Here is a 24,375-nt window from a genome sequence, read left to right on the forward strand (position 1 = left end):
TAGTTGTCCAGATAATTTCTTTCTATTTTTAGTAGAGACGGGGTCTCGCTCTTGCTCAGGCTGGTCTCGAACTCCTGACCTTGAGCAATCCACCCGCCTCGGCCTCCCAGAGTGCTAGGATTACAGGCGTGAGCCACGGTGCCCGGCCTGCAATCAGGTTTTCTAACTCCTACTGGAGGATTCTTTCCTTTCTGGACTTGATAACATTGGAACTGACTGTACAAGGTAGGAAATCTGCTCTGAAAATCTCTTAGGCATCTTGAAAGGTAAAGACTGACTTGGAAGTTTTCTTTAACCAGGTTGTTTAGATGGCCAAGGAAAAAAGCTAAACCTCAAGGGATGCCTCCAAAGGTTTGCACTAGACATGCAGGAGGCTAACCACAGTGAACTAAAGCCATAGAGAAGCCACTGCCCAACATGCAAGTCTGGCTGAGAACCTGGGGTTTCACTGCCTTGCCGCAGTGTCTACATCAGCCCGTGCCCACGCCCCAGACACCTCAACAAATCTATTCAATGCAGAATCCATAAAACAGCTCACACCCCATTTATTATTTAAAAATATTTTGTTACAAAAGGAAAAAAATACAATGCAGTATAAAAGATTGACAGCGTCATCAAGTTTATTACACAATTTTCAACCTATCAGAAAGACAAACAAATCACTGACAACAGGGGGATGGGACCTTGGCCTTTTTGAGGGTTGGGTTTTTTCCTTTTGCTATCAGGAAATAAAACTAAAAATTGTGTCATTGAGTAAAAACAAAACAAAAATGGGGAGAAAAAATTCTCCGGGTAAACTGCATTTCTGGTATTCTCTATATATTTTTTTTCCTTAAACTGACACCTTACTTGGTTTTCTCTACATTTTAAAAAGACACCCGGAGCTGCTCTCGAGGATAAGCACATCACTTAACACTTGGCCAATGGGTGGGATGCCATGTTCTGAAGTGGAGGTGGGGATGGGGTTGGGGGACAGGGGAAAAAAAGCTACAACGTGTAGCCTCTGTCCCAAGGGAATGTGCCTCTCCAACCCTGGGGGGGACTCCCTCAGTGACTGAGGGCTATGTCAGAAACGTGCTGGGAACAGGGGAAAGGTTCAGTCCAATTCAGTCTCTCCCCTGAGCCAGAAGGGTCTCCAGTGACCCTATGTCTCACATGCCAAGTCTTATCTCACATGCCACGTCTCATCTCATGTTAGATGTCATGTGTCCTATAGATGCATGCAGAAGTAGCATCACCCCATGGGTACTGCAGGACCCTGTTGTTGCCTCCTCCTTCAGCAGCAACCACGTCACAATTTGGATGTTATGGGAAAAGCAATTCCATTTGCCTGTGTAGAAAATGGCTCCCAGAGTGCTGATCCTTAGGAGTCTGAGCTGAGTTCGTTCAAGCCAGGCTCCATTTCTTTCTGCTCCTTATCAGAGGCAGGAAGTACCTCCAAGCAGAGCAAGAGGAGCTATTAAGTCAATAGTCAAAAGGTGAAAAAAACACCGAATTTGTGACTTTACCTGCCTACTAGTGCCAGGCTATCTCACAATAAGTAAAAGTAATGTACCGGGGGATGCAAGCCCATGCTTACATCAAACCTGAAAAAAGAAAAGCCTATGGAAGTAGGCCATACCCTGCCCAACTTGCCTCCCTCCCCACTCCTCCTGGTACTTCACAAGGGTCTTCATTGCTGAGGTCCCAATGTCCCCATCTCCCAACGGCAATACCTTCCTCTAAAACAAGGAAGCAGCCTTCTTGGGGAAAGGGCTCCATGTGTTAAATGGGAAAGCCCCAGGGAAATGGAACAACTAAGAGCTGGTTATTGCAAGAGGCAACCAAGCACTAAGCAGCAGAGGATGGTAATCGGCTCTGCCAGGCTTCCCAGCAGAAAGCAACCTCACAGGCCTTCTCTGCTTAGGAGGGGCAAGTCCACCGAGAAGGCTGGGCAGCGGAGAGGTGAAAGGGTTCAGCCCTCTGGGAGGCCAGGGAAATAAACCGTCAGTATATGTGAGGGAAAAGCAAGAACAGAAGTAGTTTTTCATAAGGTAATTTCTGTTCTCATGGTCCCTCCTCAAAGGGCTGGGAAGCTAAAGGAGTTAAACAAAGAAGTGGTATGTCAGCAAGGGGTTTAGACCCTCTTGGCCCCATCAAATCTAGTGCTGAGGGCAGGACCCTGGGCATATTTGGCACACCCGGTCACTCTTCTAGATCCCACTTGGAAGATCCATTTTCTTTGGGAAGAAAGTCTTCCCATCAACCTCACCACAACTGCTCTTGGAGAATCAGAAACTCATACATTTCCTTGAACAAAGCACCATTCTCTATGGAGACCAGGGGCCTGGACATGTTGTTTTCTTTTCTTCTTGTCTGCCACCCTTCCCAACCACATGAAGTCTTTAGGTTCTTTCTCCTGGCAAACAGGAGGTGTGGGATTGGGAAGGCTGCCAAGCAATCTTCAATCCTGTAGGGCAGAGGGTATTCCCTGGGTGTCTGGAGGGAGTTAGGGGTTTGGAGGAAGGGGAAGGGGTGGAGCGGCCTCCGTCCTTTAGTCCTGATCAAGGTGAGGAGATGCAAGTCCATTAAAAAAAAATTTGCTTCCAACCAGACTCCTGCAATGAGAAAATTAGAAGAGAAGAAAGAAAACACAAGTTAGCGGTAACTTTCAGATTGATAAGAGCTTATATGAAACACGCAGGCATTTTCTAAAGTTAAAACATAAGAAGCAGGGGATGTAGACAGAGTGCAAGCCTGGGAAAGTAAAAGAAAGCAGGGCTGTCTGACACTAGAAGTGGTAAGAGAAATGGTGGGAGAAGCAGCTACATTGAGGAAAAAAAAGCAGTTTGGTTGAAAAGGAGACTGTGGAAAAGTATGGAAACTGTAATGTCATCAAAAGTTGCTATGAGGGAATATGATGAGTTTAAATACTGTTTCAGAAAATCTGTTCTGAGCAAGTCATAGATTACCTTAAGGGGAAAGAAAAAAAATCTGGAAATGTGAGGTACCATGTTAAGAAAATAAGCATATACACAACCAAATCCATTAACCCCTCAACACCCAAGAGGCCCTAGCAGGGACCATGCACTTATAGCAAACTCCTAAGTATTTTGTTTTCTTTTAAAAAAGTCCCGGTTGGGAGGGGGAATGGGGGACAAGGGCAACATACGTAACCTAAACATCTGTACCCCCATAATATGCTGGAAAAAAAAAAAAGTCCTGGTTAAAACAATGTCCTTATGAGTACGTGTGTGTACACATAGCCCCAGAGATTTTCCAAATTGTACTAAAACTCAAGAGATTTTAAGTCTTTCCCCACAAGACAGCCATGGGTGAGGTACCAAGAAGCATGCTAATACCAAGCAGGAATGACGTGGCCAGGCCAGAACAGAAAGCAGACCATGAAGTAAAAGGAATAATCAGTAGTCACCTTGAAAAAACCCTAAAAGCACAGTTAAGACCTTTCTACCCAACAGTCAGGGTTTATTAAGACACTTGTAACATGGCCATTAGACTTAAGGTCCCTAGTACATACACTTAGCCCTTGTTCCAATGTTGCAACATCAATCTCTGGGTGGTAGCATGGTCAGTCTGACCACATAAAACAGAATTAGTAGTCAAAAGGAAAAGAGGGGAATTAAATTCAGGCTTAGAATTTCTATTTTAATGCTCAAAATGGCAACACAGCCTATACACAAATGCTTATCCTTTCTGTATGTGCTTTTGTAAAGTGGCGTCATAAAACCTAGAGGAGCTATCCAAGAAGACAAGACATCCACATGCTGCCTGATCCTTCTACACACTGAAATGGCACTATTTTCAGCTTGGAACCTCAGAACCTGTGTGGCCTCTGCCTTGCTGGCCTCTCTAAACACCTATGCAGGCACGTGTTTGTCCCATTTTCTATAAGGAAAAAATCGAAGCCCTCAGTGTATTCTCAGTTTCACACCATTAGGGCTTCTGAATCTTTGCATTGGATAAAAATTGACAGAAAGCTCAGTTTTCAATGGATTGGCGATAGGAACGAGGTAAGAATGACTATATTTCAAGTAGGGCAATGTCCTAACACAATGAGATAACTGACATAGTTGAGGGAAAAAGTCAAAGCCACAGATTACCCAAGAATATCCTCAAACTCCAAAGCATACACACATATACCTCAGAAGAGAGATAATTTGTGAACTGTTCCTTCAAAACAAGTTGCAGAGGATAACTAGTGTGTCATGAGAAGCTATAGCACCCAATTCTTAAAGGTCTAGGGCTACATTTTCGTGGTAATGTTGGAATGCAGGCAGAAATCAGTAATTGCTTCAGTGGGCCAATCAGCCTTCAGGATAGGCCCCAGAGTTGGGCCCTATCCCGAGGAAGGATGCGTTAAAGAAGGTTGCTGTTCTACTGCTGCCTCTGGACGGACCACACCTTTCACTCTTACGGAACAGCTGTTCATAGAATATAAATACGATTCTTTTCTAACCAAAAGGTTGCTGTACACAGAGCTTGCAAAATTAAGTTCTCTAAGGTAAATGAGGCCGTTGCACCATCTCCATAGCATGACACCTCCTAAGCCACAGCTTGGTAACTGCAGATGGAATTAAGTCCTTAGGATGAGAATGTGAGAAACTGACATTTTTTGGGTATCTGATTCAGTTCTTTCGGACTGAATTTTATTATTCAGATGGAATAACCAACATATATACAGGTGACCAGACAAGTGGGTAAGTAGAAAATTTGCCTGAGTTAATTTTCCTCCTCTTGTCATGGAGTTACACCAGTCAAATGACGGTTACAGGATTTTCAGTTATCCAGATGGAGTCATCCTCATAATGGCAGAAACAGTCCCATTTTATAAGTAGAAGACATGAAGCAAAGTGACAGCTAAAGATTCAGGTTGAGATGTTCAATCCCCACAGTACTAATGGATCAGTGGATCTCACTGATAATTTCCCTGTCAAAAGGCTGTCAGGAGCAAAGCCATCAGGAATGGTGACATGCAGTTATACGTTCTAACTAAACTGAATGCGGCCCCAGAGAATGTAATTCATGCTCTGCACAGGCCAATTAACACCTCCCTGGTCATTCTTATCCCAGGCAGCTCCAAAGGATATATAATGGCCTGCGTGTGGGTTTCAACCCACAAGTAACACTAGCAACTGTGCTCCCTCAAACAAGAAAAGGGAAATGCTGCTACTACTACAGAAAGGATGGGACCGGACCAAGACCTACTCTAACACCTGCCCTCCTGCCCACTCCCTGACACTGAATTAGGCCAAAGCTGTATGTGGGCTCCATCTACAGTCTGCTTTTCCAGAGGATATGTGGGTACTTCCCAAAACTCAATCTGCAAAATCCAAAAGTGTGTAGAAGCTACAGCCTAACTGTTGATTCTATGTGGGTTATCCTGGATTTCAATGTCAAGCATTCTAGGATTTTGTGGAATAAAAGAGTGGTTAAGAACAGAGAAGGGAGGCAGATAAAAAATACTAGTAACTTTTCATCTTCCCACTTATTTGCCTCCTATGGAAGCTATATTCCCACTTATTTACCACCAATTCCTAGCTATAAATCTGTTTAATGGTAGGTAATGCCAAAGAACAAGGTAGAGGGCAGTAGCCAAACATAAGAGGAATATTTTGTTAGTAACTTATCACTAGGCAAAATATTGCAGAATTTCCCGATTGTTAACAGTCTAGCCATTGCTCAACTCTAAGGACTCACGCCTGGTAAGGATTTCTTTTCCCTTCTTCATCCAGTCATCCATATAACCACCCCAAAGACACCGAACAGAACTATTTGTTCTTTCCTCTCACCTTCTTTCTCAATTATCATGACACCAGACCAATGAAACAGGCAAAAGACCAAGAACATCTTCATAAGGTAACTGATGTAAGACATAAAAGTGGGAAGTCCTAGAGACTTATAAGTTTGCAATCACAAAATTGAGAAGAGACCCTAAAGTTATCTGGGTCATGCAATAGCCTCTAGGAACCACAGACAGACTCTCCTACCCAGAGTATGGCCTATTTTAAAGATCTCTACAGAAAGAGAGTCAACAGCTGCACTTGTTTACTTATATACTACAAACGATCTTTGCTAGAAGCTTTTTTTTTTTTTTGAGACAGTCTCACTCTTTTTGCCCGGGCTAGAGTGAGTGCCGTGGCGTCAGCCTAGCTCACAGCAACCTCACAAACTCCTGGGCTCAAGTGATCCTTCTGCCTCAGCCTCCCGAGTAGCTGGGACTACAGGCATGCGCCACCATGCCCGGCTAATTTATTTTCTATATATTTTTAGTTGACCGATTAATTTCTTTCTAATTTTAGTAGAGGCGGGGTCTCACTCTTGCTCAGGCTGGTCTCGAACTCCTGAGCTCAAACAATCCGCCCGCCTCGGCCTCCCAAAGTGCTAGGATTACAGGCGTAAGCCACTGCGCCCGGCCCTACTAGAAGCTTTCTTTCAGTTGGGATTGCTGAACTGGTGGGATGTAATCTGAAGCTACAGCCTCCTCCACTACCCCCTACCTGGAGCCTTTCTGAGAATGAAAACACCACAGCAAAAAAACAGAGCTGAGAGAAGCAGACAGAGTAAGTCCTGGTGACACAGCCAGAGCCCCTGGATCTAGCCAATCCTAACTGAACTTGAGTTTTTCAATTACTTGAACTAATAGTTTTCCTCCCAACTCCTGCTTTTGTTTTCCTTTAAAAAAAAAAAAAACTTCGTCAGTAAGTTTTTTTCCAAACACAAAAATATCCTTTCATTGAAGTTAATTATCTTCCACATAATCTCTAAGGCTATTAAATATAATTTTTCCAGATCAGCTTTATTCTGACTGAAGTATACCAATTTTCAAAAGCTTCGTAATAGATGTTAACTCTTAAAATTATTAATGTCGTCCCTTGAAAACTAAATAGGCAATGGTTTTACTTTTCTGTTTTGGTCAATTTTCCTGACTTTTTTACTTGAAAGTTTGGTGGAGTTAAAATATAACAATAATGGCTATCACTGGTAGGGTTAAAATATAAAAACAATGGCTATCATTTATTGAGAACTTACTATGTGGCAGGCATTGTGAGTGCTAAATGCTCTACATGGATTATCTCACTGTATACTCAGCAAGCCACTGAGACCTTTGCTCTTACTATGTTCATTTACAGATGAGGAAACTGAGAAACAGGAAGTGATATGTCTTATTACTGGAACTGGTGTCTGACTGTAGATGCCACGTTCTCAGCCATTATGCCATGCTGTGACTGAGATATCAGGTTAAGGCAGTCAAGAAACAGCCGAATCTCAGCGTGAGGTTACCCACAAAAAAGCAGGAAACCTGCTGTGAACTTCCAGTTACCTAAGTTAAAAGTCTTTACCACCCCCATTGCCTTTACTTTTGCTGAGAGCAAGAGCGAGCAAGAGAACAAGAGAGAGACAGACAGACAGAAAGAAAGAATTATTCACTATAAATCTTTCTTTCATAAAAGATCATCCACCAGCCAGGAAGGGGGCTCCTTCCCACCTTTCTCAGTGGTGCCGGTCCCGTTCTCTATCCCGGTGTCTCTCGTGCTCCCGGTTCCTTTCTTGGAAATAATCATCATGCCGATCTTCATTATGAAGCAGATCCCGATGCCTCCTGCTGCTCTCCCGGGACCGGCTAGGTGACCTTTCCCGGGACCGATGTCTTTTCCTATTAGAAAGATCCTTCAGCCTCACTCAGAGGGCCTACCAGATTCCTTCCAACAGGTGCTGTTTTCATGACTTTCATTATTTGCCTAAACTACTCTTCTATTACTCTATCATGGGCCCACTGTCTGAGGATCTTAGCTCTTCAAAGACTAATCTTTTTTCTGGAAAATAAGTTAAATTTGTTGAGATCATACTAATGTATTGGGCACAGTAAGAATTTTACATGCATTATTTGACCTAATCTTTACAACATATCTGTAAGATAAGTACTAATATTGTTCCTTTTCAAAAAATGAGGCTTAGAAAATTGACTAAATTCCACACGCAAGAAAAGTCACACAGGTAGTTAACAGCAGAATTGGGATTCCAATCCAAGCTTGTATGGCTCCAAAGCCCATATTCTTAAATGTACCAGTCTGTGTTTTTCCCTAAATGAGCCCACTGCCTCACCCAACAGATTCCAGATAATACAACACTTATTAATGGAAGTGTTTGATTAATTTATTCCCCATAAAGATATGAAGGCTAGGTCCACTCTTTCAGCCAGGTCCCTGTCAGATACCCTGGCTTCCTTTCCTTCCCCGTCCCTTTGAAGAGTAGTGCTCAGGGCTGGGAGGCGCTGACATAATCATCAACTCACCTGGAAGAGCTCCCGCTGGCACCCACGCTGTAGGACTTGGCTTCAATGCCATGAAGACAGTCCTTAAGAGAGGAGATGAGGACACGGCAACGCTCATCATTGGCGACCCGGGACTGTTTGATAACCGCGATGGCTGTGAGCAGCGTCTCAATCGCGTCACTGTAATCCCCTGAGACGGGATGGATGGGAAAAGGCCAAGAATGAGCAGAGGCAGTAAACTACCTAGATCAAAAGGAGAACTCAGAAGGACTCAAACCAAGAGTGACTAGCTATCCCAAAGAACCATGGTAAAAAGACAAGGCAAACATAGCAAGTAAGTATAAAGTTGGATGACACCTATCTTCCAGTGGTTTAGAATCTGACAGATGTTGTCAGATGTCGCTAATGGATGTACACACTGGTATATTGTTGTCCAAGGACTATTTGACAATATCTATTAAAATAAACAATGTATGTATTTTTTGACCCAGCAATTCTACTATACATTTTCTACTTCTGTTCAAAAGTGTGTATCTTCAGCAATGTCTCAGTGTGGTTTGTTATATTACCTTCAATAAAGTCTGGCTGCCTAAATTAAGAAACATTGCTTCTATTGAATATTATATAGTTGTTAAAAAGCAGGAGGTAAATCTGTACGAAAACAAAGTAATCCATGTAAGGCACTTAGCACAGTGCCAGGCACACAGTAAGGACTCAATAAATGCTATATTATATATGGATATATTAGGTGTCCCAAATATAGTAATTGAAAAAAAGTTGCAAAACCACATTCCATTTTTGTAAAAACAATCAAAATTATATATGTTGTTATATGCACAGAAAAAAATCTAGGGTATACATTAAATTGTAAAGGGTGGTCTTGTCCTTATATAGAAGACTTTCATTTTTTAACACTGCATTACTTTTACTGAATTACTTTTAATTTAATAAAATTTAATATAACCAAAAATGTGTACACATACGTTATGTATGTATAAAACATGTATATAAAATATATGTATAAATTAAAAAAAAATTATGCTGCCATCAAAAACTAGCCCTTTCACTTCTCAAATCTGAGCAATCTCTGGCTCAGGGTTAGTGGTCATGGGATAGGTACTTGCACTTTGCTTTTCCAAGCCAAGTCAAGAACAGAAGACATACAAAGAAAGCATGAATCCAGACAGGGGTCCAGTGAAGATGAGGACTGTGCCAGGCAATAAGAATAGAAACTACAGAGGGACCGTGATCCTGTGGAGGCCAGGGAACACCAGGACACCAGCTCCACCCTGACGGCAAATTTTTGCCTGTTTTGTTGGCACGTTCTTATAAATATTTGTGTCTGAGTGACTGGAATGAGAACAAAAAGGCAAGGAAATAAAAATTCAGTTATTGATCATCTCAGTGTCAAGGAACTGGAGGCAAAGAAGGAACAATGGTGATTTTCTTTATACTCCTCTGTATATTTGACTTGTCATAATGAGCATATATTACTTTTTAATTTAAGAAGATTCACTTAGAGGTCACTGTAGATTTTCTAGTGGAAAAAAAAAATTGAACATATACATTTTCTGTCTTTAACTTACTCTGTGAATTCAAATTTTGCAGCCAAAGATGAGAAAATATGGAAAACAGATGATAATATTTAAGGCTAACATATTTCTTAGATCTGACAGTCTACAGACATTTACATTCAGAAGGGGTACTCACAGGAAGAAGTAAATATGGCAAATGGCATGATGTAAAACCTGGACCCAAACCCTGAAACTTTCTAAAGCCTCTTCTTTTAGGAACCACAGATTTTATGACCAGGGCTTTCGGAATCATGACTGCTGGTTCTGCCCACTTAATACTGAGAGCAGGGTACAAGTTAGCTAGAAGGGTATAATATGCCTTAAAATGATGCCCGATAGACTTGCCTCTTTCTAGGATAGGTTACATGGATGCCATCAGCTCTGCTTAGACTCCTTCATGTAATCATTATCATATCATAATCTGTATCAAACCATCACCTAGTCAAGGCATCATTTCTAAAAACCCAGGGTCTATATTTAGCACCGGGTCTACTACACAGACACTAGATCTAAAGATCAACCACTGAGATCAATGGTTGATTCCCTGAGGCAGAAATTTCATTCTATGACAAATATCACAACGAGATGGTATTTATTATTTATATTCTAGGCACTAAGTTGGTTTTCATGGGGGCAGGTCTAGACACGGGATAAATAAGCAATACCATTGGAGCTTCCCAAAAGCCAAGAAATCAGGTTACATATTGCTCTGCAAAGTGTGCCACTCTTAATATCTAACAGTGCTCCAACTTTCATCTTGTTGAACTTTTGCCAATGGAAATGACAAAATCAGGGAAAAAACTAAAGGTAAGGAGAACAGAGCAAAGGTAAGTGTGAGGTACCTGCACTGGCTCCAGATACAGCTTTGGAAATGGCACTGCTAGAAATTGCTCTGTTTCGCTTCATGATCTCTTCAAATTCAGCTTCGCTCACCGTAGAGGGTGGAGGGCCCGAATCTCGGCTGCACAGAGATAACACCATTCCTAATTGCCCACACTCATTATTATTTTTACCATCCTCTATAGTTCCATGTTATTTAATTATAATTACTATGTAATGTCTTAAATGGTTCCCAGCCTGTTCATGTGTTCTGTATTCATCTTATCATTAAAGACAGAATTTATGTCATATACTTTGCAATTTGGATGACCCAATAGTGCTAGGCATTTGTAGTAGCTACTTATGGCACTCAATTTAATTAAACTCCTTAAAAGGTGTTATGAAAGACATGGTTTGGGTCAAGTGGTTAAGATGCAATCAAAACACAAAATAAAAATACTAACAAATTGATAGTAAATTATTTCCTAGGACTCAACACTATGACAACAGAGTATTCACAAGGGAAAGCACAAGGATTCAGTGCTTACTTCCTTAGGGAGAACAAAATGCTTAACACACCTTGTCTACCCTACTAATATCTTGGCTCAGATCTCAAAGGAACAAAACAGTCCTTACCTGCCATGATGGTTATAGGGTGCAGAGGCCTTCATGTAAGTATCTGGTGGAGGCCCCACTGTAGCATTTGGTGGGGGGAAGAAGGCTGGATTGAGGTGAAGGGCAGGTGGGATAGCCCCAGGGGGAGGTACGGCAAGATGAGGAGGTAATCGAGGAGGGGGGGGCATGAGATGCTGGTAGTGGATACCAGGAGGAGGAGGAGGGACCCCAAAGCTTGAGGAGAGAGGTGGTGGGGGTGGAATTGGTGGTGGGGGCAGACCCATCAGGGGAAGGGCTGAAGGAGGGCGATTGAAGTAGGGCAGCACACTGGGGGGCTTATCCACACGAGCGGATGAGGGTACAAGGTTCTCAGAGGGTGTGGCCCGTCCATCAGCAGAATCACTAGAATCTCGGGAGTGGGCCCGTGGAGGTATTCCTATGAAGCAAAACAAAACTAACATTACTGCCCAGGCTTTAGACAGACCCACAGGACCAGCTCATCCTTCAGCAAGAGTCTTCTGACACCATACGGAAGAAGGTGACTGAAGCAGCTGAGAAACAAGGTAAAATCATCTATTGCCCCTTTTCTTTGGCTTCAAAGAAAAAGGTCAGAAGCAACTCAGTGGAGACATAAACCCAAGAAGCAGTACCACTCTAATCCTGTCAAAGAATGCTCCTCATCCAGAACTCTCAAAGTGCTTTACTTTATCCTTCTATTTGTTTTCTATTTTTAAATGCAGTAAGATCCTAATAACCCATGATGAAATGACAGTGTTGAAGTACCTTTGCTGATGCTCAGCTGGATTCCAGCTGACTTGAAATCACATCCCCTGGAGAGTTTCAGGGTCTTTCTCCTTTGACTAGTACTAGTTGACCTTCTCCATCACAGCATACTGTGATGTTCTTTTTGCCAGAGTGCTTTGGCTAGGGAATTCGGGGGAAAAGAGGGAAGGGCAGGAAATGGATGGCACTTCTATCCACATACCAAAACCGGTAATTGGGGTAGGAAAGAGACACACATGAAGAGTAGAAGATTGGAGGTTAAGTGAGAAAAAAGAGAAAATGGGATAAGCCAAGAAAAGATATGCCCAACGAATGAGCAGATGGCACATAGCTGATGGCAAGGACTCTTGGCAAAAGTCTGGTACGAAATACACCTTGAATCTGGGGAACTACCACTGCATTTCAATGGCCTAAATTTTTTTACCTCTTAGGGCAGCCTACCAGGAACAACAGCATGGCGTGATGGTGTGGTGCAACACAGGCTCAGAGTATGTTTTATATACCTGGACACATGGCTTCTGACATCGTTAAGTCACTTGGTTAAACTTGTTCCCTCTTTCCAATTTACCAGTCTAAGCCTGTTCATGTGGAAGGCAACAGAAGAACAAGATAACATGGCTTTGGGAGTCCTGGAGGTGGAAAGATGCCACTGGCAGCAATTGTGGAGGGAAAGAAGAGTGTTACTTAAACTAAAACTTGACAGTTAATCCCAACTCCTGAGTAAAGCCTAAGGTGGGATCAACTACCCTGACAACCACCTTGATTTCTCTATTACAGAATACTGCCAGTGCTTGTGACAGCACCCTCTTGCTCTTTGTCTCAAACCCATCACAACCTGCTCCTTCCTCGAATTCTGTCAAATTGAAGACAGAAGAGGTTTCAGGCAAGGGTGATCCTCTGCCAGTTAACCACCTTCCTAGCTACTGTTTCCACATCTGCAAGTGTTCTGTTTTGTATCTATGGCTACAAGTCCCAAGACAGGCAACCATTTTTAAGCAGAGCAAGTCCACCAGCTTTAAAGTAACAGAGCCCAAGTCCAGCAACATGACAGAGCAGAAAAACAGCACTCAGTCACCATCATCTTTTCAGTCGAGAAAAGTAACGGTGAGGAGTAAACAGCTAAGCAGAGGTAGGAATGGTACCACTAACGTAGCTATAAAATTATGCACCTTAGGAAAGTCAGAAGAGGGCTGAATTACAGAAAGACTCCAAAGCAGAAAGGACTTGAAAAGTTGTCTAGGAAGAAAAATGCGTGCCTTCTAACGTGGAGCAATAGGAGCTCACAGCAAATCCACCTAGGCTCTCAATCCAGTTAAAAGAACAGCTGTTTCTATGCAAGAGAGAAGTGGCCATTATTTCTACCTGGAGGATACACTCATTCAATATAAGGCATTATTTTGAGAGCTGGACCTCAGCAATGACAGAATGTGGGTGATGAAACGTTTCCTCCCACTGTAGTAAAAGGAAAGTAAAGGTGGCTGGCTGTCTCAGGCAGGGCCTTGCAGGGTGGCTGCACCTTGTGAGATCAGGACAATCCAAGGTCTGGTCCTCAGGTTTCGCAGGTTCAGAAACTTGATTTTAACAAGTTCACCCAGGGGTGATCGGACCCTAGGAGACTGATTCATGCTAACCAAACTCACAAGAGACTGATTCATAAACCAGAATACCAATTTATTAATTTACAGTGAGAAATATAACTGCCAAGCAGACCGGAATACTTGTGTCGGCTGGTCAGCGCATTCTCTTCCCAGTAGGAGAGCCTAGTTGGGAAACCAAATTAGTATCAGAAGGTGGCTTGGTGAGTACAGAGTCAGAATAAAGGGAGTAAGATGAACTTAAGTGATACTGTCATCAAGCTAAGGTAGTACAATGCAATTTTCTTTACTAATGGGATATACTTGCCAAGCAGACTAAAATATTTGGTAATCAAAAGAGCACCCTTTCCCCTGGACAAAGCTGGAGAAATATTGTTAAATTCATATTCTCCAACACTCCTTTTGGTTGATTCCTTACAGAGCACCCTTCCAATGTATGTTTATGACAAGATTACAACCACCTTTATATATCCTAGTTACATCTTAGGGTGGCTGCTTCTTGATAATTTATAGAGGCATGTCTTAAAATTAAGCACTTTCACTGTATTCCTATTTTTAGATAGAAACACAGAATTTGGAGTTGAGAGGAACTTTAAACATCATGTATCTAGTTCAGATGGGGAAACAGGCCCTAAGCAATAAAGTGACTTGCCCAAGGTCACACAATGAGTTAGTGGCAGAACCAAATTATAATCTGAACCTACCTGACTCGCAGCACAATGCTTTCTTCTACATAAACCTTATTTTTTGGACTACCTATTGACCACGCCACCACCCATAACCACCATAACCCTCCCTCCTCAAACTCCTCCACGTTGTAGGCTGAGCCTACACTACAGAAAACAAACCCACAGACTTCCCCCGCTTCATACAGATGGTCTCCACGTACCCCCTCTTGGGACTCGGACGCACTCACGTTTCCGAGCCTGTGCCTCAAACTGTGACAGGTTCTGCCGGGTGGCCGGCCTCACATCTACTTTTTCTCCATTAAGAACTTTTCCTGGCAGGAGTTCCAACAATTTGTGGACAGAGTTTTCAGAGGCTACCACCACCTCAGCATACCTTGAGGAAGAAAAATTTTAAATGAGTGAAATCTACTAGACAACCAGAAGAGGAACAAAAAAAATTCTCTTCCACTTTTGGTGAAACTAAGTAAAGCAAAGGACATCTTGCTAAATAAAACATACATACACACACACAGCACTATGAACAACAAAAAGACAGCCTATAATCTTTCCATTTTTTTGGAATTAAGAATCAGTGTTCTTTGCCCCTCAACAGATGGATGTTCTACTACATTGTGCTGGGTTCCACTCTAATGCAGTTTGCCAAAACCAAGGCAATAGGCTGGGCCAGGGTGGGAGGGATTAAAATCCAGGGCCAAAATATAATGCAGATCTGTTATCCCAATAGTTACAAACGAAAAGGGCTTCTCAAATCCAGACCTCACCCTTTAGACTGGCCATTTGCTCGATTCTCTGCAAATTTCAACTCCACCACATCATAGACTCCTATAGAGCGAATAACCTGGATCAGCTGCTGGTCTGTGGTCCACTGGGGCCGGCAAGATGGAAAAGGAAGAAATGTCAAGAGCTACACCCCCAGCTCCGCCCCGAACGTCCCAAACCCAGCTCCCAAACCTAGGATTCTAGTCAACCATGACCTCCCAAGAGGAAACCCAAAAGCCCAGCAATATCTTAATTAGTACAGACTTTTCTTTCTGTTCTCACCCATAGAGAATTCCAAACTCACCCACCCCCAATCCCCATTATAGTGAATAAAAAGATTAAAACCTATTTCAACTTTGACTGCCATTTGGGCTGGCTGATCATCAGTTCAAACACCAATTGCTAGCAACTATTAATTACAGATCTGATAGGCTAGAGTTGACCACTGCCAGAACTTTCCCCTCAATATATACATTTCCTAATTTGGAAAAACCATCCCCACCACCAGCCCAAAAACATGTCACACAATAACTTTTGTAGAACAACAGTCACCACCTACCCCGAGTGCACTAGAGCTATCAAGGTCTTTGATCCCCATCACCCACCATTATCACAGGACCATCTAATGACCACCAAAGAGTTCAAGGTGTTCACTCTGAAATCTCGTCCCACAGATGACTCTGCTAGACATAAAGCCCCAGGGTCAGGGGCAGTAACAAGATGGCAGAAAAAGCAACTACCCACTTAATCATTGCTTTCTTCGGCACCAGTACGTCCTCAGGATAGTTCTCTTTCAGAGATCAATCCAACCTGATCCCAGGAAAAAGAAATCCAACCCCATCAGAGCACAAAGCAGTGCAACAGTGTATCTGAAAATGCCATCACCTCCCAGTGCTCTCCCTCCAGCCCACCCATTTTGGTTACCCACACTCACCCAGGAAAAGCTGCCCACATAGACGGCAGCTCGCCTATTACGCAGGCCACTGTAGGTATACAGGATTGCAGGGGTCTTGTCGTTGGGCTTGGGAGATGGCTCCTGACGAACAGGAGGAGGTGGCTCAGTGCTGCTGCTTCTGTCATCTGAAGGCTGTGAGGTGGCCGTCAACACATCATCATACAGGTCAATTTGATCTGTATTGTTGAACTCTGGGTCCTAAGACATGAGAGGTTGGCAAAGGTGGTTTTGCATACCATTCATTTTGTTCATTCTGTTTCACTCTAGTTGATTTAGAATCCACAGTCAAATACTTTGTAAAACAAAGTACAAAACTTCCTTGTCCTACTCTGGGAATCAAGGTAGGAAAAACTTCCTTTTGAAATAGTATCACTTAGTTATGTTTATATAGGTTTTTCTCCCAAGACCCTGTTAGTAGTCCATAACGTTTTTTAGCTTTAGCCACCTGTGAGAATCAAAAGGCACAAGATGATTAAGCAAGCAAAGTAAGAATGTATAAGGAGATGCATGTGCCACTGTTATCAATGAGGTCAGCTTCTAAAGACCACATCTAAGATACACTAATGGAAATTTATTTTCAACATCTTATGCTATTTCTAAAATGAAGAGTTACAAAAAACTCACTATTCTATTTAGTAAGAAACAGAGTAATTTTATTCAGAAATAGAAAGCAGGGGGAAAGCATGTTAAAGTGGGTACCAAAATGCCAAAAAGACAGGGAGTTACTGATTTAAACCCTTTGGTTTATACAAATGACTTAGGGAGGCTTTAAAGCTCATAGTACACAATCCCATCTTTCTAATAACCATCAAAGAAACATTAAAAACAAAAGTAAAAGGGAAGGGAATAACTTTGGGGGTTTTCTAAATTCCATTTCTCAAATGACATGCAGACCCAATAGACCACCAGGACATGTATCTAGGAGACAACAAAGATAATCAATGATATACAAAAACAGATAAAGTTGTCTAAAATATAAAGGCCAGAAAACAGAAAACAATAGGACAAGCACCTATATTATAAGCTATGTTACAGTAGGGATTTACAATATGAATATGTAGTCTGGAAAATGCGGGAAATATATACATTTTGCCTATGTGATATATTACTATATACTAAAACCCCTAAAACCATAACTACAACAACTGCTATACGGGATCTTAATGTTTCAGATTTTACAATGTAATTATCTCAGAGAAATCTTTTTATTTTAAGGGTCACACAAGTATTTTTATTACAAGAATCAGACAAAACATTCAAACAGTGCTAAAGAGGCTGCTGCTAAAATGACCAAGACAGAAGTTCAAAGTGTTTTAAGGAAACTACAGCTTGTTCATGTCAATGGTATCTTTTAAAACAGGGAACAAAGGAGGTACCTAAGTTAGGTAACTTGTCTAGTTCCTTAAAGAAACAGTCAGTTCCTCTAATGCAACTCAGGACAGGGGGCTCCAATAACTTTCCCCCTTCAATACCATCACAAGAACTGCTGATCCTGAAGGGATACCGGAGAGGAAAGACTCAGTACAAAACTTACTCTTAGACCTTTTGTAATCCTCACATCATCACAAACCTTTGGAAACAATCTTTTAGTTTCTCAGTTAATCTGAAGTACAGTAGAAGAAAATACACTATGATCTTGGATTGTTCTGATAGTGAAGGGGAAAGGATTCTACTTCTTGAAGCATGTAAACAATTTCAAATATTATAAATAGTCTAAGAAACCCCAAAGGAGAAGGCTTAAACCTTGTAAAAACATTAGAAATGGCAAAAGAGAGTAAACTTCTTTTTGTATACTGTTCACCAGGAGGGCCCAGGGAAAGAGAGTAAACTTTTTAGAGGCAACTTAAAAACAAGAAAAGGAATCAGTGAAGCAATAAGCACAGGAAGACTGTTCTAGTAATCAAACATATAAATAAGAATCTTTCATTAAAAAGGGAAGGCATGTGAAGAATGGGGAAAGAAGCTACACTGGAGTACAGGGTGTATAATAAATTGAGTAAGGTGATGTCAGCTAGGACTAATAACTTGACACTGTGTGTAGGTCATCTCCATAAAATATTGCGCAGCTCTTATGTCTCAAACCATCCCAACTCTAGACAGATCACTTATCTATTCATGTACCAGGTACGGTGAGTTATCCTTGTGGTTCAAGGTAGAGAAAGTCTTCTAAGTCACTTGTTCCTATCCAATGCCCTCATCCTTAAAGAGCACTACTTCATACCAAAGTTCTTTTTTTTTTTTTAAATCAAGGATTTTCAAATGAAAATAAGAAAATACTCCATCTTGGAGAGTCAATGGAAACAAACTGAGGTTCCTTCCATGCAGTATCTGTGATTCACAGATATGTAAGGTTGTAACACAAAAATTATCACTGAAAACTGAGTAATGCACATACAGATTTGGACAGCTCAAAGACCAAATACATCACTAGGAAATCCTTCATACTGTAAGCTTAGGCAACCAATCTACTCTTAAGATCCCTTAAAGAACAGACTTGATTCTGGAGGACCCTGGTGTATGATTACTACTTAAAGAAACAAAAGGATTCAATCAATCCAAAATTGTCACAAAATTCAAACGGTCTCTCTGGGCCATAGAGCCTCAGTTCAAAAAGGTTGGTGGGAACTGCACAGGCAGGCCTTTTGAGGGTTCTACTGAAGAAACAAGGTATCAAGTAGTGTTTGGATTTAAATCTGCTAGCATCACCAGAAATCAAAACCAAAAATAAAACCCCGTAATTTGCAAAAAGTAGTAAAAGTTGACTCAAAGGAATATAGAAAACTCAGAAAAGCAATAGTTTTGTTAATAAGTTAATATACTGTACCTTGCCCTTTTACCCATAAATATCTGACTTGTTTGAAATTAAAAAATCTTTTTCATATATTTAAGACAATCAACAGCCAAATTTAGATGACTCCACTCATTTTACTTATTCAGCTGGTATAGACAGAAAAATAGATAAAGGCCTGAGGTGTTTCTGGTGATTTATGCAGTGATAGATTAGGTTAAAGCAAAGCAAAACCTAATTCTACAAATCAAGACAAAAGTACAATGTTTTACAGGCACTGATGTTGAAAGTTTCATTCCAGGGAGATCAAACAGGAAATATTCATTTAATACTGAATGAAAATCTCAGGAAGAATTTTGTGTTCAATAGCACAGAAAGAACTGTGACTGCTTCTTTGTAAACAAAAGAGAACTCGTGTGATTTTCAAGTCAAATAATATCTTCCTCACCTGTATGCTCATTGTTCCTATCCAGCCCCCAGTTCCTGGTAACTAACTGAGGTAAATAACTAGCCTAGGATTAATCTCAAAGCAACCAACTTGATACCACTGTTTCTTTTCATTGCAACCAAGGCTCAATTAAAGTTTCTGGCTTTACCATGACCATTTTCACAGTTCTCACCTCACACCCTCCTTCCCCATCACTGTACTCGTTACCCCGCATTATCACTGTCCATCACCCCCAACCCGTCAGGACTGGAACCTATTTTAAGAACAGGGATACACTTTTTTTCCTTTTACCTCACTAAGCCTGGCAAAGTGCTTAGCAAACAGAAGTAGCTCAATAAATACTTCTTGATGGAAGCAACAAAGAGAACTGGCCATACTGTGCAAAGCCTGTCTCAGCAAGAAAAGAAACGGAGATAAAACATTGAGCAGAGCGACAGCTCTCAGTCACCTTTCCAGAGTTGTTCTCCCTAGCCCAAGGGAGCCGTTGCGGAGTCATCTAAATTTGGGAGTCCTGGGAATCCCAGGACTCCCAAAGAGAAATAATGTAGCTCTGTCAAAGAGGCTTTTCCAGCACATGCTGTAAGAGATCAGGGAATAAGCACCACAGGATTCCATCTAGGAAAAATGTTAATTTTCCTGGAGGAACAAAGTGCACACAAGGGGGTTCTCGTGCATGGGCCAGCTTCGGACGAATTAATAACAGTCTTAAAACATTCTAAAACAATTTTACTAGCTGCCTTCAGTCTAAGCCAGCTTCTAACAATTCTGGCCAAAGTTTTTATCATTTCTTTAGCAGCTTTCAGATTACACTAAAACCAACTTTGCCAAAAATTAACACATTTGTATGTGGGGGGGGGGGTGAGTGCCACTCTCCTCACCTTCCATAAAACATACGATATTCAAAATCCATACTTTCTTCAACTTGCCCAATGTCAAATATTGCCTATTTGGTATAAATGTCTACTGGAGTCCATCTACTATCTTTGGCCAGTCTTAGGCCCATAAAAAAGTCCTTTTAAACTAAAGAGACCAGAGAAAAATTGCTGAGGCCAGTAACTTCTACCGTGACAAAACAGTGACCACTGGACATGGCCTGTGTCCTATCTGACCTACAAATTTTATTGCTTAAGAAATTATGAAATCTCATTTTGTCAGACTAAATGTGGCCTGTGGTTAAGGACCCTGTTCTGCCTATTTCCCAAAGTGAACCAGCAGCATTGTTATCAACCCAAAGATAAGAATTCAGGGGGAAAAAGGTTTTCATTAACAACAGTGGAATTAAGGGAGTCTTCTTTTTTTGTTATCTTGAAAAATAAAACCCCGTAATTTGCAAAAAGTAGTAAAAGTTGACTCAAAGGAATATAGAAAACTCAGAAAAGCAATGGTTTTGTTAATAAGTTAATATACTGTACCTTGCCCTTTTACCCATAAATATCTGACTTGTTTGAAATTAAAAAATCTTTTTCATATATTTAAGACAATCAACAGCCAAATTTAGATGACTCCACAGTTTACCAGGAGACACAGGAAAACTGCTATTAAGTATAATTGGTGAAGCTGTACAATAGGTAGGATATCATTACACTATTCTACCTCCGTGTACACTTTAAAATCTCCGTGTTAAAAAGCCATAATGTATCAAAAAAATTTTTTTAAATGTTAACTTATGTGAAAAAAATGGCATTTATCAGCCTCTTCTGTTGCTTCATATCAAAGTCAAAGCCCAACCAGAGCACTTTCCTTCTGTAGCCCATTCATTACATGCTCCTTCCAGGTCCTTATGTGTACTCACTGGAAGATGTCAATGGGAAGAACCAGCTTACGTAAGTACAATGATGCTGAAAATAACCCAAGTAAGATCTTAGTAAGTTTTAAATAAAGACTTTGGAACATTCTTGAGATTTGACCTCAAGATGGCAAAACTGAACTGTATAGATTATTGTTTCAAGGGGAATTTTTGTATAATGCTGACACAATAAAAATATCAAGAGACCAACAAACCCAAGTTAGGGTAAGTAAGTGGGTCTACGCCTGTCTTTTAAATGGTTTGTCTAATGTCTTTACCCTTTATTTCTTCGTAGAAACAGTAAGGTTCATCAATAAAATTTATTTTACCAAAATGCCTATGGACTTCTCATGACTGGAGTCAAGCTACTTATAAAAGTAAGTAAAACTTAAAAACAATTGGAATGGAGCTGAAACTAAACGTTAAAGTATCTTTTTTACTGTGCCTCTTTATCCTTACAGGGGAGGGGACTACATTTCTCCAGTTGCAGTCTGAGAATCATATAAAGGAACAGGTATCGACATTGTCCTCATTAATAAATATTGTAGCAAATTCTGGTTTTTAAGTGTGGTTAGTCTTTGAGGAGACTGACATCCAACTTTGGCTTCCTGGGGGAGCAAGTTCCACAGGTTGATTCACCATTCTATTACACCTGATTTTTATGTACTCTTAAATCACAGCCTTTAAAGTTAAGCCTGGAGGTTCGAATTAACATGAAGCGGAATGGTGAGTAGTCTTTAAAGTCTCTGCTGGGGGGAAATTTTAGACCTGACAGAGGAGTGCTCAAGTCTAGGACTGGGACAGCCGGCAATTGGCACGGCTCGAAACCACTGCAAGTTTGCTGGAAGTAATTCCTTAGCTGATCGAGGAAAATCCGAAAGCTCCTGATGACCCCTCACCTGGTTGAACTCCTCGTCAGCGTATATATCAATCAAGTCCACTCCTTCTGACATGGCTCCGAAAGGAAGATCTCGAGCCGGGAAAATGGACAAAGTAAGAAAGATGCCACTGCAGTATTCAGAAAAGGACAAGAATTAGAAGGCATGAGGGTCCTGGGCTGGGAGGAAGGCAATGGTTGCCAACCTCCCATCTCTAGAGACGCAGCATCCCGGCAGCCCAAGCTCGGCCCCACCCGCTCCGCCCCGCCCCCGGCCTCGCGCCGCCCCCCGCTCTCCCAGGCCGCCGGGGCTCGCGGGGCTCGCTGCCCATCACCCTCCGGCCCGGCCCGGGTTGCGCCGCGTCGGTGTCGCAGCTGCCTGTGGCGCGACGGAAAAGTCCAGGCCTCGGCTCCCAGCGGCCCTCAGACCGCGTTGCGAAGAACGACCGCGGCGAAGCCCGCAGCCCTTGTCCGCCGCACCTGCCTAGGCCCCAAGACGGCCTCAGCCAGAGCCTCTGTGGGTCCGGAAACTCCAGCCGCCTCTGCTCCCCACCCAGGCCCAGTCCTCGCCCCCATCTAGGCCCGCCCCGCTCCCTCCCCACAGACCCGGCCCGGCGCCCTCGGTCCCCTCCCTCAAAGGCCCGCGCCTCCCTCCGCCCGCCGACTCCGACCGCCCCATCTCAACCGACCCCCTCCCCGCCTCGGCGCCGGCCCCGACCCCTCTTCCGGCTCAGGCGGCCCCCGGCCGCGCGCCCCCGTTACCGGGAATATGGCGGCGGCAGCGGCGAGTCCGGACTAGGCCCGAAGCGCGCGAACCGCTCTCCGCCTCAGGTCCCGCCCCCCCGCCGCCGGCGTCACACGCACCGCCACTTCCGCCATACGCAGGGACGTATCTTCCGGTTCAGGTCCTCCGCGGCGGCCGAAGTCTCCTGACCCGCGGCTGGGAGTTCCCGGAAGTGGCCAGGCAGCAGGTTTCCGGTGCAAGTTCGGAAAAATGTCTGTGGCCACCGTTTTCTCTACTCTGGCGCGGGTGAGCAGGGCGGAGGTTCTAGGTTAGGGTCTGGGCAGCGGGGACTCAGTTTTGGCTTCCTTTGTGGTCTTCGAGTCCGTGGGGAGCGTCCAACTGCCCGACAGCGCAGGGCAAGGGCAGACCCAAGGAGAGCCCGATCTTGCAGCTCAGAAAAGTCAGGTCCATCCTTTGGTGAACCTCCTGTGTGCTGGTCTGGTAATATCTGATTGAACGATCAATCATCGTGTGAGTCCCAATTCAGATCTCTCCAATGTCCCAGGGGGTGTTAGCCCAGCTGCCTCTGGGCGCCCCTTCTCCCTGTTCTTAAGTCTTGTTTAATGCCTTTCGCAGTTTCACATAGTATCTTGAGCTTTTTATTCTTCGTTTTGTTTATAATTGACACATGATAATTGTACATGTTTATGGGGTACAGTGTGATGTTTCAACACGTGTGTACGTTGTACAATGATCAAATCAGGGTAGTTAGCATGACCATCACCTCAAACCTTTATCATTTCTCTGTGGTGATAACTTTCAAGATCTTCTTTTCTAGCTATCATTATTATTACCTATAGTCACCCTACCATGTATTGAACACCTGAACTTATTCTTTCTAAATGTAACTTTGTACCCGTTGGGCGATCTCTCTCTTCCTTCTCCCCCCCATCTTTATTCGTTTTTAATATAGGCCTTCACCACTGTAAACTTTCCTCTAAGTACTGCTTTTATTGCACAGCATAATTTTTTTATATGTTGGATTTTAGGTTTTTTTCTTAAAGGTATTTTCTAATTTCCCTTTTGATTTCTGGCTTGACCCATTGGTTGTTCAAGAGTATGTTGTTTAATTTCCACGTATTTGTGAGTTTTCCGGTTTTCTTTCTGCTGTTAATTTCCGGTTTTATCCTATCTTTGTTTGAAAATATTCTTGGCATGATTTCAGTCTTAAATTGCTTAAGTTTTGTTTTGTGGTGTAACATGTGGTCTATCCTGGAGAATGAATGTTCGCTGTGCACTTAAGAAGAATGTGTATTCTGTTGTTGGGTGGAATGTTCTGTGTATGTGTTAGGTCCCTTTGATCTATAGTGTTATTCAAGTCCTCTATTTCCTTACTGATTTTCTGTCTGGATGTTCTATACATTACTGAAAGTGCATTGTTAAAATCTATGATTGTGTTACTGTCTATTTCTCCCTTTGGTTCTGTCAATATTTGCTTCATATATTTGGATGTTCTTTTTTTTTTTTTTTTTTGAGACAGTCTTACTCTTTTTGCCCGGGCTAGAGCGAGTGCCGTGGCGTCAGCCTAGCTCACAGCAACCTCAGACTCCTGGGCTCAAGCAATCCTACTGCCTCAGCTTCCCAAGTAGCTGGGACTACAGGCATGCGCCACCATGCCCGGCTAATTTTTT

At 42.4% G+C, this 24,375-nt stretch overlaps 2 protein-coding genes across 4 annotated transcripts in view; one reads left to right on the forward strand and one right to left on the reverse strand.

Moving 5' to 3' along the window:
• Nucleotides 1-521: 521 nt before the first annotated feature.
• Nucleotides 522-22,839, reverse strand: CPSF7 (cleavage and polyadenylation specific factor 7, 59kDa). 3 transcript variants are annotated; one of them, XM_012662724.1, is made up of 10 exons: nucleotides 22,723-22,839; nucleotides 21,983-22,091; nucleotides 16,041-16,259; nucleotides 15,109-15,212; nucleotides 14,575-14,720; nucleotides 11,302-11,716; nucleotides 10,689-10,807; nucleotides 8,294-8,462; nucleotides 7,487-7,654; nucleotides 522-2,597 (listed from the first exon to the last, which is right to left on the reverse strand). In XM_012662724.1, exons 2-9 carry the CDS (start codon nucleotides 22,034-22,036, stop codon nucleotides 7,492-7,494), a joined length of 1,389 nt encoding a protein of 462 aa, XP_012518178.1. In that variant the 5' UTR covers nucleotides 22,037-22,091; nucleotides 22,723-22,839; the 3' UTR covers nucleotides 522-2,597; nucleotides 7,487-7,491. The 3 variants fall into 3 exon arrangements, with proteins under 3 accessions (XP_012518178.1, XP_012518176.1, XP_012518177.1); XM_012662722.1 differs by having other exon boundaries at nucleotides 14,548-14,720; XM_012662723.1 differs by having other exon boundaries at nucleotides 14,548-14,720; nucleotides 22,650-22,731.
• Nucleotides 22,840-22,863: 24 nt separating this feature from the next.
• The window catches only part of SDHAF2 (succinate dehydrogenase complex assembly factor 2), a 7,851-nt gene continuing 6,339 nt past the window's right edge, over nucleotides 22,864-24,375 (forward strand). The window contains exon 1 of the mRNA XM_012662726.1: nucleotides 22,864-22,990. Within this exon, the coding sequence (XP_012518180.1) occupies nucleotides 22,955-22,990 (36 nt within the window). The 5' untranslated portion in view covers nucleotides 22,864-22,954. The remainder of the gene's footprint in view (nucleotides 22,991-24,375) is intronic.

This window comes from Propithecus coquereli, unplaced genomic scaffold (genome assembly GCF_000956105.1).
Source record: "Propithecus coquereli isolate 6110/MARCELLA unplaced genomic scaffold, Pcoq_1.0 Scaffold775, whole genome shotgun sequence".
NCBI lineage: Eukaryota > Metazoa > Chordata > Mammalia > Primates > Indriidae > Propithecus > Propithecus coquereli.

Coding starts and splice junctions, on each gene's coding strand:
- CPSF7 (XM_012662722.1), bottom strand. CDS start 22,036: ATGTCAGAAGGAGTGGACTTGATTGATATATACGCTGACGAGGAGTTC. Junction 15,213..16,040: donor ATGTGGGCAGCTTTTCCTGG/GTGAGTGTGGGT, acceptor TGCCGGCCCCAG/TGGACCACAGACCAGCAGCT. Junction 8,463..10,688: donor TGTATCTGGAGCCAGTGCAG/GTACCTCACACT, acceptor ATCCCGTCTCAG/GGGATTACAGTGACGCGATT.